This window comes from Emys orbicularis, chromosome 8 (genome assembly GCF_028017835.1).
Source record: "Emys orbicularis isolate rEmyOrb1 chromosome 8, rEmyOrb1.hap1, whole genome shotgun sequence".
Classification (NCBI taxonomy): Eukaryota; Metazoa; Chordata; order Testudines; family Emydidae; genus Emys; species Emys orbicularis.
This window is the reverse complement of record NC_088690.1, coordinates 16,980,372-16,993,609: the sequence shown is the minus strand read 5'-3', so window position 1 is coordinate 16,993,609 and position 13,238 is coordinate 16,980,372. Positions and strand designations below refer to the sequence as shown.

Sequence of the window (13,238 nt, the reverse complement as noted above, 5' to 3'; positions counted from 1 at the left end):
ACTTTCTTGTCTTACAAGTAGGCCAATTTCCTACCAAGTCGACCTTTGCTGTATCTTCATTGTGAATGTGCTAACAGTTCATAATGCAGATGGTTTGGGCTAAACTAAGCAAATGAATACTCAGGGAAAACACTCTGTTGATTTGTTGTCTAGACATAAATGTAACTGCTAACATATTGCAGACATTATTCAAAGCCAGTATTGGCTGGGATATGTAGAATCGGGTATTTTGGTAGGAAAAAAGTATTGAAGACAACATAGCTTATTAAATAAAATTAATGCTAAGAATTACATTAATTCTGCAGGTTTAGTAACACTTTCAATGTTATGTATATAAGAAAAGTAATAACAATTTTGCCAATTATTATTCTGCTGGTGGGACACAATTACATGCATTTTATTTCATGAAATGTTCACAGCATTATTGTAGATACGATGTAAATAAAGTTTCATTTCTGTATTTGACTGGAATGTTGTTTCAATAAAGTGAAGAGGATGATTCACTTTAGTTGATTAAAAAAATGAAAATGCTTATTTGAAGCATTGGAACACTGCTTAATTCTTCACAGAGATAAGGGGAAAAGATAACCGCATACAGAAATAACAAACTATAATAAACTGTACTTTTAACATCTTGGGTTCAAGTACTGGTCAACTTGATCTAAAGTGCTGTATGACAGTATTTTTTTTTTAAAATGAACTTAGCTGATCTGAAACATCTGTTTCTCACCCTCCCTTTTCTTGCTCTTCCCCCCAGCGCCAAAGGAATAATTAATAAAAATTATTTGGCCTTTGTATTTTGTTAAACCCAGTGGAACTAGGGTTCAAACGTCTGAAGCTGAAGCATGGGTACAGGGATCCCAGAAGGTCATTGAACCACCAGCCCTTTCTGACTATTAAAGTACATTAATTACACCACAGTGTATGTTTGTTTTCCTGTAGTTAATGCTTCTTTTTTTCTTGTAGCAACTCTTTAAGGTGCTACGTTCACATGTGTGACACACTGTTAAGATAATTCCATAGTTATGTGACATAGGACAAACACTTCTGAAGAAATAAAAATGGCTTCCTTACATTTAGGAACCCCACCTGTCCAGCCTGCTGACCAGCATCCGGGCAGACAAGTTGGACAAACTCTTTCAGAGTCTCCTGAGGATGATAGCGGATTGCTGGGTGTGAGAAGTATGGCCCAGGCTGCTGAATAATGGGTGATGTTGGAAAATGAAGAGTCGATGGTGTTGCATGCGGACTTGCTAAAGGAAAGAAAACAAAGAAGTTATATGGAGCAGATTTTTGCATTAGATAACAGTTCAAATCTATGCAGTTGAATTATTTTATAGCTCTACTTTGTCTTTTTTTAAAATGTACACTATTATTTATACAGTTGATGTTCACAATTGCTATATCAGACCACACTGCATCCTACAGTCACTTCAGAGACAATGTGAGGGCAAATGGAGCCAAATATTTTAAAACAACTTTCTGTGTTTTTAGTGCACATTTATAAAGGAACCAGCGGTCCTTGATAAAAGTGACAACTATTCATTACCTTAAGAGCCTTTCTAATGAATTGAGCAATAAAAACTGTATTTGGGAGATGAGAGTTGATTTAATTGACATTTCATATAACTGGTTTGTACATATGGATCTATTTTTATTTTTTACTATAAATGATGCTCTTGTACCTCGTATAATGATGCTCTTGTACCTCGCCATTTTTTCCACACCAGTTTGGAAACATTTTTAAGTAACACATTTTTATGTGATGCTCACCTAAAAAGGGGCAAGCTCATTTTGCAAATGACGTTCACAGCTCCCTTGTACAACTTTGAAATCAAATCTCAAACCAGCCCCTAAGCCACAATCAGGAATGATGTTTAAGGGAAGGTAAATTGGTGAACGTACACGCCAAGGAGCCACACGAGAAAAAGGTAGCAAGAAAAGCTACTAACAAGAACAGTCAGGGTGTAAATTAAAGGAGCCCCTTTTGCAAATTTTGCTTTCAGTTTAATCCATGCAACAGGATTGTAGAGGTGTAACTGAGGACAGAAATATACCTCCTCTCCCCCATATTATGGGATACCTTTACCCAGACCCTTGCTATGCAAAATAGATGCTCCTATGCTCATATCCACTTCCTCCCACTCATCATTGTGTAACTAAAACCACCATGTTACAGCACCTTGAGTTTTGCTCCTTTTCTCTAGAATGAGATTTTATCCTCTCTGCATAGAAACCTGTTGGCTTTGTTGGGTATAAGCTTTTCTCTCATACTCAGATTTATTTCTCACCAAAAACTAGTAATTATATCATTATAACTCCCTCACACACCAGTCCTAGTAAACTTCTATGGCCTTCTGTGCCCATGTACCTCATTTGTAAACCATGAAGAACTGATTTGATAAAAGCCTTGGGAAGCATTAAGTATCTAGCTGAAATTCTTGCACTGGACTTGGAGTATGTTTAATACATGGGAATAACCAAAGCACAGGCTCACTTAACAGTATATGGGAAAGGTTGAAGGGATGCAGAAGAATAAGCCTAAATCAAATAGGGCAGAAATAAACACTCGTTTCTCAATGATTGTTATAAAAGGACCTTAACAAAACAAAAGCTAATTTCTCTCCCTTCATGCGTTGGTAGTTTGATTGCATGTTACTTTTCTTTATTATTAAATCTTTACTGCTCATAAAAGTTCGTACAATCTTGGAGGCTTCAGCTGTTATCACTTACTGCTTGGGATTAGGAATAAAAGGTCCACAACAGGTTTGTTTTTGCAGCATCCTACTGGACTATATAGTGTTTCTCAAAGGGTGGGATGTGGGTCTCAATGAAGTATTAGGAAGGGTTAGTTTATCAGAGCAAGGATCTAAACTAATTATAAAGGTGATGTGCCAAGTACTTCTGTTTTGGATGTGTTAAAGTTTGAGAACTACTGGACCAGAAAGGACCCAGGAATTAGAACCCAGTCCTGCAGAGCCTGAGGTGGCTGATATTCCCACAGTGCTACTAGGTGGTCATGCAGATGCATGGCCAGGGAGCATTGTGGAGAGTAGGTGCTGCAGGAAGTACTGCCCACGAGACCCAGAATGACAGTACCCGCCCTCTAATTGGCCAAGTGCCCCTATTTAATCCCAGGAAGTTCATAGACTTTAATCACAGACTTTAAGGTCAGAAGGGACCATTATGATCATCTAGTCTGACCTCCACACAGGTCTTGGCCTGCTGCCGATTTTGACCCTGCCTCCTGTCTCTCAATTCTAACCTGGTACTATCTATCTCTGGTCTCCGACCCCAGCCTGACTCTGACCTGACTCTTGCTTGCGGAACTTGGCCTTGCTCCAGTCTGGCAATTCCTGTCCCTGGGCAGGGGCGGCTCCAGGCACCAGCGCACCAAGTGCGTGCCTGGGGCGGCAAGCCGCGGGGGGCGGCCTGTTGGTCGCTGTGAGGGCGGCAGTCAGGCTGCCTTTGGTGGCATGCCTGCAGGAGGTCCGCCGGTCCCGCGGCTTTGGCAGCAATTCGGTGGTGGGTACCCCAAAGGCGCGGGACCGGCAGACCTCCCGCAGGCATGCCGCCAAATCCACGTGACCAGCGGACCTCCCGCAGGCATGCCACCGAATCCGCGTGACCAGCAGACCTCCCGCAGGCATGCCGCCGAATCCGTGTGACCAGCGGACCTCCCGCAGGCATGCCACCGAAGGCTGCCTCACTGCCGTGCTTGGGGCAGCAAAATACATAGAGCCGCCCCTGTCCCTGGGGGCCAGACCTCAGCCCAGCTGTGACCTCTAGGCAATACCACCTAGGCCCCGACCCCTTACAAGACTACTGCTCTAATCCTCTATGGTTGTTCCTATACTCAGACTAATTCATGGGGGGCAAAAACAGGGTCTATAATGGATATGCCAAGAGACCTACCTCAGTAAGGAAGCCATTATTATGGAATTCTGTGTGGTTGAATGTGTAAATCCTCGTGCACATTTTCAATCAATCAGAGGACATGAAGTAAAACAGACATGGACTGTTCAAATTCAAGCAGATTTTCCCCCTCCTTTGCTCTCTTAAGATATTTCAGAAAAGTCCATACTTTTCTCATTTCTAGTTATCCTCACTATTCCAGCTGACTCTTTATAAATTCATTTAGCACAATTTCTCCCTCCCCACCCTGCATTTTTCATTAAACAAAATTTTAGACAAGTGATATGTACTCAGCTCTGCAACCTTGATGTTAGTTAACTGCCTTTTCCCTTTTCATTGAGCCATTGCAGATTTACACAGGTTGGACAGAGACTTAGATTCTTTTCATTTTAGTTGTTACTTTTGGCAACGTCTCTTTAGACTGATTCCCAATTCTGTGGGAGGATCCCAAGAAAAGCTGTCAGTAGAGCTGTGCAAATAGTAAAAACTAATCTCCTCTCAGGTGTAGCATGCTCTTAGCCAATATTATATAAAATATTCCTTCCCCCAGACACATAAAACATCACAGCTTAGTCTAGATTTTGCAAAAATTTACCATCTCAGCTATTAAGCAGTAATAACCCAGTTGCAAAAACTGAACTTCTTAACTAGTATGTCTATTATATATATGTATATTACTATTGTGCACTGTTAAAAGAAAATGACACTCATTTGTCCACGCAGCAACAAGAAACCAGCTAATAAACTGCACATGAAGTGAGAGGCTGCATACAAAGACTCAGGAATTTGTATTCCCAAGTAAGACTTTTAACAGGCCAAAGATGTATGAAAACTCTCCACCAAACTCAGTGTATTGTATCAGTTGACAGATTCCAGTAGATACACCCAGCATTATCTAATAGCTAGAGTACAGGCCTGGGAATCGGGAGACCAGGTTTCCAGTCCCGCCTCTGAAAAACACTCACAGTGTGACCTTGGGCAAGCCATTTCAGCCAAGATTTTCAAAAGTGTCCATTAAGGTGGTAAAAAACCGGGCCTGGAGTGTCTGAAGTTAGTCACTCGTAATTAGTGGACACATCTGAAAATGCTGGCCTTAAATTCTCTCTGCCTCAGTTTCCCCATCTGCAAAAGGGGCTACTACTACTTACTAACGTCACAGAGGGTACAGTGAAGTTTAATCAGTGGTTGTTTGTGATCTGAAATCCTTAAATGGAAGACAACACAGAAGTACTTTTATTTTATGTATTTATTATTCAGAAGCCCTAAACTGCTTATTCATGCTTCTCCTTTAAACCTGAGAAATTCATATTTTATTATGGACTTTACCTATTCAACTATACAAAAAATAAAAAAGAACACTGGTTTGAAAGTCAGGGCTTCATTTCTACCTGCAGTAGGAATGCAGAGGTAGGACTCTTCAGTGTTAATAAATCTTTTGTCTGACTGTGGGGGAATAATCCTCCTATCTCAAGGCAAGCGTAAATATTTCAAAGCACACATGACTCTAATTCCATTGAAGCTCAACTGAATCATCCCAGTCTTTTTATTGAAGAAAATGAGATGATAATGTATGGTGGCCTGCAACAGATATACCAGTATTTTAAAACTACTACGGCTGGGCCAAGTAATTATGTGCTACAGCTGTTGCATGCTATGCTAGCTTTTTTAGTGTTTTATGGGTTCTTAGTGCTATGCAGCATAAAAGTTAGAGGATTTTTTTCAGAACGCTGAATTCAAATGTCTGATTATGAAGGCCAGTCTTGTCTGACTTCTCCCTCCTTGATTTGTAGTAGCCAATAACAAACTAAATTACGAATAAAACAAGTCAGACTCATTGATTAGATTAGCATTTCACATGTGTCGGGCAAATGAATAAAAGATTAAGTTGTAAATTGTATTCAGTTATATGATCAGATAATAAAGAATCGGTTAATTTGAAGCAGGATATAGTTTTATTTGGGCATACAGGGCCAGACTGGGGTCCTTTCTCACACTGGTGGGCACTTACTGCAGTAGTCCTAATGTAGTCAATGGGACTCCTCTGGTAATTGCTTGCCAGAGTGCAAAAGGACTTCATAATCTGACTGTTAGCAATTACATCGATTCCTCCCACCTCTCCCCTCAAGGAATGAATGGTTCCCAACATATGGGACACAGACATACTGATCCACTTATATTTTCCCCTACCATTCATCCTGACTTCTCACCAACCATCCTTCCAGCCAAGATGAATGGATGAAATGTCCTTCATAATGCTGCTCCTTAAGTCTCCAACAGGGTCACTGTTTGACATGCAACATCCCTCATCTCCTACCCAGCAAATGATTTTTACCCCTCTCCCCAGCTTCCAATCCAAGGAAGCAACAGACTGGGTACTCAAACCCAGTTCTTACGGATGGCAATACAAAGCACAAAACCCTAGACCATCCGACTAGACAGATGGAGTATTGGTTTCACTGGGGCACAATCCTAAGATAGCTATTGTATAAAGTGATAATTAAGTTTACTACTAGCTCATTAAACATTGATCATTCTTCCTAGAAATAGTAACAATATAATCATAATGAAAGAAGAAGTATTTTGTATCAGCTTGTTTTTGACTTTATTACAATTAAGAAAGTATTTTTAAAAAGTCATTTATCTAGAAATGTTATATTGCGGTTTGTTCTCTGAGACATTTCCTTTCAGGCTTTTAAGATGCCTTAACTCCCTGCATGCTGTGAGCCTTCTCACAACATTAAATTGGTGCAAGTGCCAGTTCAAATTATGCAAGATGTATCCCACCCTTTGTACCCCGAAGGTACTTATTCTCAAAATTGACCATATTAGAGTACTAATTGGCTAAGCCACCATGCTGGCTGATGTGAAATGCTTTCAAACACCATGAAACAGCTGTGTTTATCGGAAATATGAAGAGTGACTTTTTAATAAGGAAAGCTGGCAATAATCCAGATTTGTTGAAAAGAACTTGCACTTCTGTGGATAATACAATACAAGAGGTAAAGAAGAGAAGATTAAAACAATAACTTTACAAAGCATGGATTTTTTGTGAGGAAAGCTCTTACCCAAAACAAGAAAATAAATTGAGAAACTTGGGCTGGAATTTTTAAAGGCACCTAAGGGAATTCATGAAGTCCCACTGAATGTCAATGGGAATTGCTTGCCTAACATCCTTTGAAGATCTCAACTTTTCTTACTACCTTTTGGAAATGGTCTTGGGTGGCCAAACGCAGGCTGCTGACTTTTTCAATGTGGCTTGGGGTTTCCCTCACCTAGGGTGAGCAGATGTCCTGATTTTTTAGGGACAGTCCTGATTTTTGGGTCTTTTTCTTATATAGGCTCCTATTACCCCCACCCCCGTCCCGATTTTTCACACTTGCTGTCTGGTCACCCTACCCTCACCTTTAATACAGAGATACTGACCACAGAAATTACAGGTCTGTGCATACAGGCTATTCACTGAACCAGGTGGAAAGCCACTCAAATCATGATGGAATATAGTACATTGCTGGGATCTGTCCTCCCCGTGGGTGGAATTCACCCCTATGCAGGCCAGCACAAGACCTACGCACTGCTGAAGTCCCACATCATTCTGCAAAATGGAGCTTAAGTGGAGGAATCCAATGGGCTCTTGGTGAGCTGTCGATCTGGCCTGAGGATGAGTAAAATCGGGTAATCCTTACAACAGACACTGCAAGCCCAATCTTGTTCTCAATGAAGCCATTGGGAGTTTTGCCTTCAGTCAGAACAGGAGCAGATCCTTAACTGATACTCATAAGAATGGCTGGGAGTTGTGTGTCACTGATATTTTACCCTTGCATTCAAGTAGGTAATTTTTAAGTGTACCTTCAAAATACAACAAAATAGAGTTCACCCAACATACTTAGGCTGCAAGATCTTTGGGGCAGGGACGGATGATAGTACAAATAATGATGCAAATGATACACAATCACCCAAGCCTGATGGATGGAGGGTCTGATCCTGCTCCCATGGACATCAATAAGAGCAAGACTGGACACATAAGGGCTTATTTTCAGAGATGTTGAGTGCTTCCATTTCTATTACTGAAGTCACATGGAGTTTTGGGCATTCAGCACTTTTGAAAACCAGACCCATAATATCCTCAGTTCTGGGCTGGGTCCTGGTCCCTTTATGCTGGTCCTGCATAATAAAGTTTTGGAAACCATGTGGAACTTCCACTGGGAAATATTCATGGTGTAAGTAAGATTTCCCAGTGGCACAGTACAGGCAGAAGGGCCTTATGCCAATGCCCCCTGAGGGCCACAGCTTAGGGTGTGTGCCTGGGGATTGCCTATGGGTGGGGCTGAAATATCCTGGGCTCTGGCTATTCTGAGCTGCTATATTTAAAGTCCTTAGTGACAAACTGGCCCCTAGCAAAGCCAGAAAGCAGGGCTAGACTGAAGTCCAGAATTGGGGCCAAGAATTAAGCTCTTGAAAACATAGTGACATTCTTCTACATATGCTAGATAAGAAATACTGAAGGAATAGTTAAAAAGGTATAAAAACTGAAGAATGCCTCTACTTTCTAAACAAAACAAACTGTAGGCCTTAGCCAAAGGTCTCGTCAATGGCCAAAAACTACCATGTAGTCTACTAGTGGGGTTTCCTACTTCAAAATCAAGCATTGGCAACTTTTGCATTTTTTTTATAATCAAGATGTGTTTTCATATACAAAAGGAAAAACTACCATTGGGGAAAGGTATAATGGTTATTTCATAATGAAATGCAGTTACTAAGTTTACAAAAGAAATGTAAATTCTCTTTTCAAAAAAACCCTACAACCTTTATGTGTGTGATGATATAATTCTGCTTTGATACTAAAAAGGGCATGGTAATGGAATCTGTGACTTTGGAGTGATATATTGCTGTTAAGTTAATAGGACTCCACGTTCCCATTTCTAATATCAGTGTTTTTTCCCCTCTTTCATTCTGTAGATGGTAAGCTGATACTACATAAACATTGTTAAAGCTATAGTTCCACGCTACAGTAATTCACTTAACTTTAACATGATTTATGGTTCTGTCAATAGGGGAGGTTGAAAATCCTAAGCTCTGATGCTTAAACATGGGTTCCATATTTAAAGTAATAATGTGCTTTTTGTGTGTGTCTGAGGTTACAGAATTTAGCATAAAGCAGAGATAAAAATATTACAGTTCAATGCACTGTTAAAAGCACAGAGTGTAACTTCATGGATACATCAAAGAAAGCAATGAACCCGAATATATAATCAGTGAGAGAGCAGGTAAAATACTTAGGTCCTTCAGCACTATATTTTTATATTATTTTTTAGATTTGCATGAAATCTTATAAGTATTTTTACACCCTCTCCCCTTTTTTAAATACTTTTGCTCAGTTAGATCAGCTCTCTTTGTCAGGATGAGTTTAAATCTAGGTCCACTTTGTTAATCACTCCCCATTATTCTCTCTGGCACTTCCCCCAAGGCATTTTGCCTCTTTAAGAGATTAAGCGACCAAGTCATCTTGTTGCTCTAACATGTCCTCACTGGAACAATGTATTAACACAATTCCTCTGCAAAAGAGCCCTCTTTAGAAGTTTGCTGCAGGGATGACAAATTAACCCAGCATGGTGTCCCACACATCTATCTCAGTACAAATTATTAGTGTAATAGAGCTTTTAGTTATGCATTTATCTGGTAATTATTGAATGGTTACACAAAACGAAGCTGAGCAATCATGGCCCTTTATGAGGCAATCTCAGTGGGTGGTCTTACAGTTAATTTAGGATAGTAGTCCTCTAAGCAGTTCACTCACACACAAATTAGCTAAACAGCCTGTTCCTTTAAATATTTCCTATGTCACAGGGTAACGCTTTACAATACAATAAAGGTAGAGTTTTAATTACACGGTTCCTGACTTTTGTTTAGTTGGAGTTTTAACCATTAGCAAGCCTCTCCCGTTTCAGCTGGGATGTTAGAGAAAGCAGTATTTGGGTGGTGAATGTAATCATTACTAAATCCTGCCTTTGAAGTTCTCTGTTAGGAAGCTGCTTTTCCTCTACCTTCCATATTATCTGAAGTAGGGCCAAACTCAAACACTTGACACATATGGTTGGCTACACACAGGTATAACCCCATCTTTATTTTTAAATTGCCTCGGCAAGTTGGTATGTTGGTTAAGTGTCACTGTGTTAGCTAATCTGTGCTGGGCGTTCAGACTCTGCAAAATGTGTATGATTTTTTCACATTATGGCACAGTTGTTTGACTTGTCTTTAACGTCTTACAGATCAACTATTGAAGTGTCTAGCTTTGGTATGTTTGTAGTTTCACCCAGGGTTCTAGGAAAGGGTTGGGCGATATATGAGTCAGCAGTGTGCCCTTGTTGCCAAGAAGGCTAACAGCATATTCGGCTGTATTAGTAGGAGCATTGCCAGCAGATCGAGGGAAGTGATTATTCCCCCCTATTCGGCACTGGTGAGGCCACATCTGGAGTATTGTGTTCAGTTTGGGGGCCCCCCACTACAGAAAGGATGTGGACAAATTGGAGAGAGTCCAGCGGAGGGCAACAAAAATGATCAGGGGGCTGGGGCACATGACTTATGAGGAGAGGCTGAGGGAACTGGGATTGTTTAGTCTGCAGAAGAGAAGAGTGAGGGGGGATTTGATAGCAGCCTTCAACTACCTGAAGGGGGGTTCCAAAGAGGATGGAGCTCGGCTGTTCTCAATGGTGGCAGATGACAGAATAAGGAGCAATGGTCTCAAGTTGCAGTGGGGGAGGTCTAGGTTGGATATTAGGAAACACTATTTCACTAGGAGAGTGGTGAAGCACTGGAATGGGTTACCTAGGGAGGTGGTGGAATCTCTCCATCCTTAGAGGTTTTTAAGGCCCGGCTTGACAAAGCCCTGGCTGGGATGATATAGTTGGTATTGGTCCTGCTTTGAGCAGGGGGTTGGACTAGATGACCTCCTGAGGTCTCTTCCAACCCTGATATTCTATGATTCTATGATATAGCATACAATAACCAGCACTCTGAGGGAACCTCTAGGGGCAACTGGAGATATTCCTTTCTGGAATATATTATTTCACAATGGTATATGTCACTGTATAGCCCACTCCATTAAAGTCAGTCAGTACAAATTCACTAAGTGATTTGCTGCATGTTAGTTAAATGGGCAACCAACAGGCACACTTTTGAAGCACAATGACACACTTTGGTGACCATCCAAGGCTCAGTGGAAATACTGTACTATGTGGGAAAACCACATTAAGACAAAATTAGGCACTCCCCTAGTGCTTTTTTTCCTGCATGCCTCTCTTCTGCCCACATATCCATTGCTTTGGGTTCCTCACTTTCTGCCACATCCCCTGTTCTTTGTATTTGTGTGCCTCCTTCGTTTCTCTCCCTAATATATCTTTTTTTTCTTTCTTTCTGTCTGTCTGCCTGCCGGCCTGCAGGATCTACACAGTCATAGTGTGAGAAGTGATGTACATGTCAAGATGGGCTGTTGTATGAACCTCTCTAGGATTGCATGATCATGGTTAGTTTAACTTTGTAGCCAGCTCCAGGTGGTAAAGTCACTAAAGTGTAGGCAGCTTTTCGGGCATTAGTACATTGCTACTATGTAAATATTGCCTATTATTTCAGTATTTTGCTGTCTGGTAAAGATTGCAAGCAGCCTGATGGCTGGGAAACAGGTTGGCTTTGCAATGCATAATCACTTTGTTGGAACACACTGACCACCAAAAATGTTACCCTCACGTAATGAGAGTATATTACTTAAGAAATAAAAATCTTGTTGCTTGAATTTTTAAGAATTTGCAATTTATTTTAAAGCTGATAGTCATGTCAAAACTTAAAACTAAGGCTCTGGTAATGCTGCCAACTGCCAGACATAATACTTAGTTTGAGACCTATGTATCCTGCTTGAGAAGATCAAGGTTCATGGAGTTATGCCAAGAAAAACTGCCCTCGTTAAGTGAGGATCTATGAATCACTTTGGTAGCTTACCACTAAAGAAACCTGGAACTTGCCACCATCTGTTGGCTGTAGGGAACAGAAGAGACAGTCACTAAAGAACTAAGATCCTTGGGTCAGGACTCACTGCACAATCTGATCCTCTGGCCAGCCCCAGATTCTGTCAGCTGGCCACTGCATAGGTGAGTTAAGAGCTGGCACCAGCACAGAGGAGAAGCTGCCACACACGGCCCTCCATAGCACAGCACAGCTGCTTGCTTCAGTCCATTCCATGGGGTTTTCTAACTGTTTCATTCAGTGGAACACTTCATAACAGACACATCCACTTTTGGACCAGCTTCCTAACACTGACCCCCACAATGGCTCTGTTCTCACAATGTGTCATTCTGCAGACTGCTAGGAAAGGCTCTGTGCATCTTTAGTCATTTGCAATCTAGAATAGGGTTCCAAGGCATGGTTGGAAGGCTGTGAAAGCTGCAAGTGTGTGATGGAGAACTTAAAACAATGGACTGCCAACACCATATCCCTTAAACATTCTACACACATTTCTTTGCTCTCCATTTTGCACAGTGTGTGCAAATAATTTGTATTAGTAGGAATGTGAAATGTTTGCGGTGCACACACTCCCCCCTCAAAAGGAAAATAGATCCTTTTGTAATTGTTTGGCTGACTCAGGGGTTTATTCTGATTGTGACCTACTTATATACAACTTCTTTCTCATTGATTTTTCTCGGCAGCATGGAGACTGTTTAGTGCACTGTATTCACCCCAAAGAAGACCCAAAATATTGTACATGAATGACCGCTGGCCACTGACACATGATATAAGCGAACTCATGGAGCTTTCTCACCATACAAGGTGAACAGACAGTGTACACTACATTTTACTTGGCATGTTGCCACTAAATTGTGCAACCTCCAATAACTAGTAATATATAATAATTGTTTGGAGAATATATCAATTCATATAATGAGGTTATTGCTCCTTAAGTGTCATCATCTTATGCTTGAAAAGCTTCTCTCCTTCCTCTTCTGCTGCTGATTCTAATGTACACTTTGGGGGATTGAACAAAGGTCACAGTCTGGATTTGCAGATGGTAATATAGTAATCCACCTCAGAACAGAATAATTGTTGGAGAAGAGGAATAAAGACAGCCAGTGATCAGTGGAAATAGAGTCCTGGAGAGGAGCCATCTATCCAATAAAGATTCCAGTTTGGAACAAGACCCTTCTGGGTGATACTCTTAAAAGGACCTCAAAGGACATCAGATATTAACAGAGAGTGGGATTTCCTTGAAAATCCACAAAAAATATGTTAGTGAGTGAGCCTCAAGTGGAACAAGATCTCACTGACTGATGCTGAAAAAA

At 40.9% G+C, this 13,238-nt stretch overlaps 1 protein-coding gene across 6 annotated transcripts in view; it reads right to left on the bottom strand.

The window, feature by feature from the left end:
• Positions 1 to 13,238, bottom strand: part of NFIA (nuclear factor I A) — a 313,248-nt gene that overhangs the window by 40,452 nt on the left and 259,558 nt on the right. For all 6 annotated transcript variants that reach the window (XM_065409193.1, XM_065409192.1, XM_065409197.1 and 3 more), the window contains one exon: positions 1,075 to 1,253. In XM_065409193.1, coding sequence (XP_065265265.1) covers positions 1,075 to 1,253 — 179 coding nt within the window. The remainder of the gene's footprint in view (positions 1 to 1,074; positions 1,254 to 13,238) is intronic.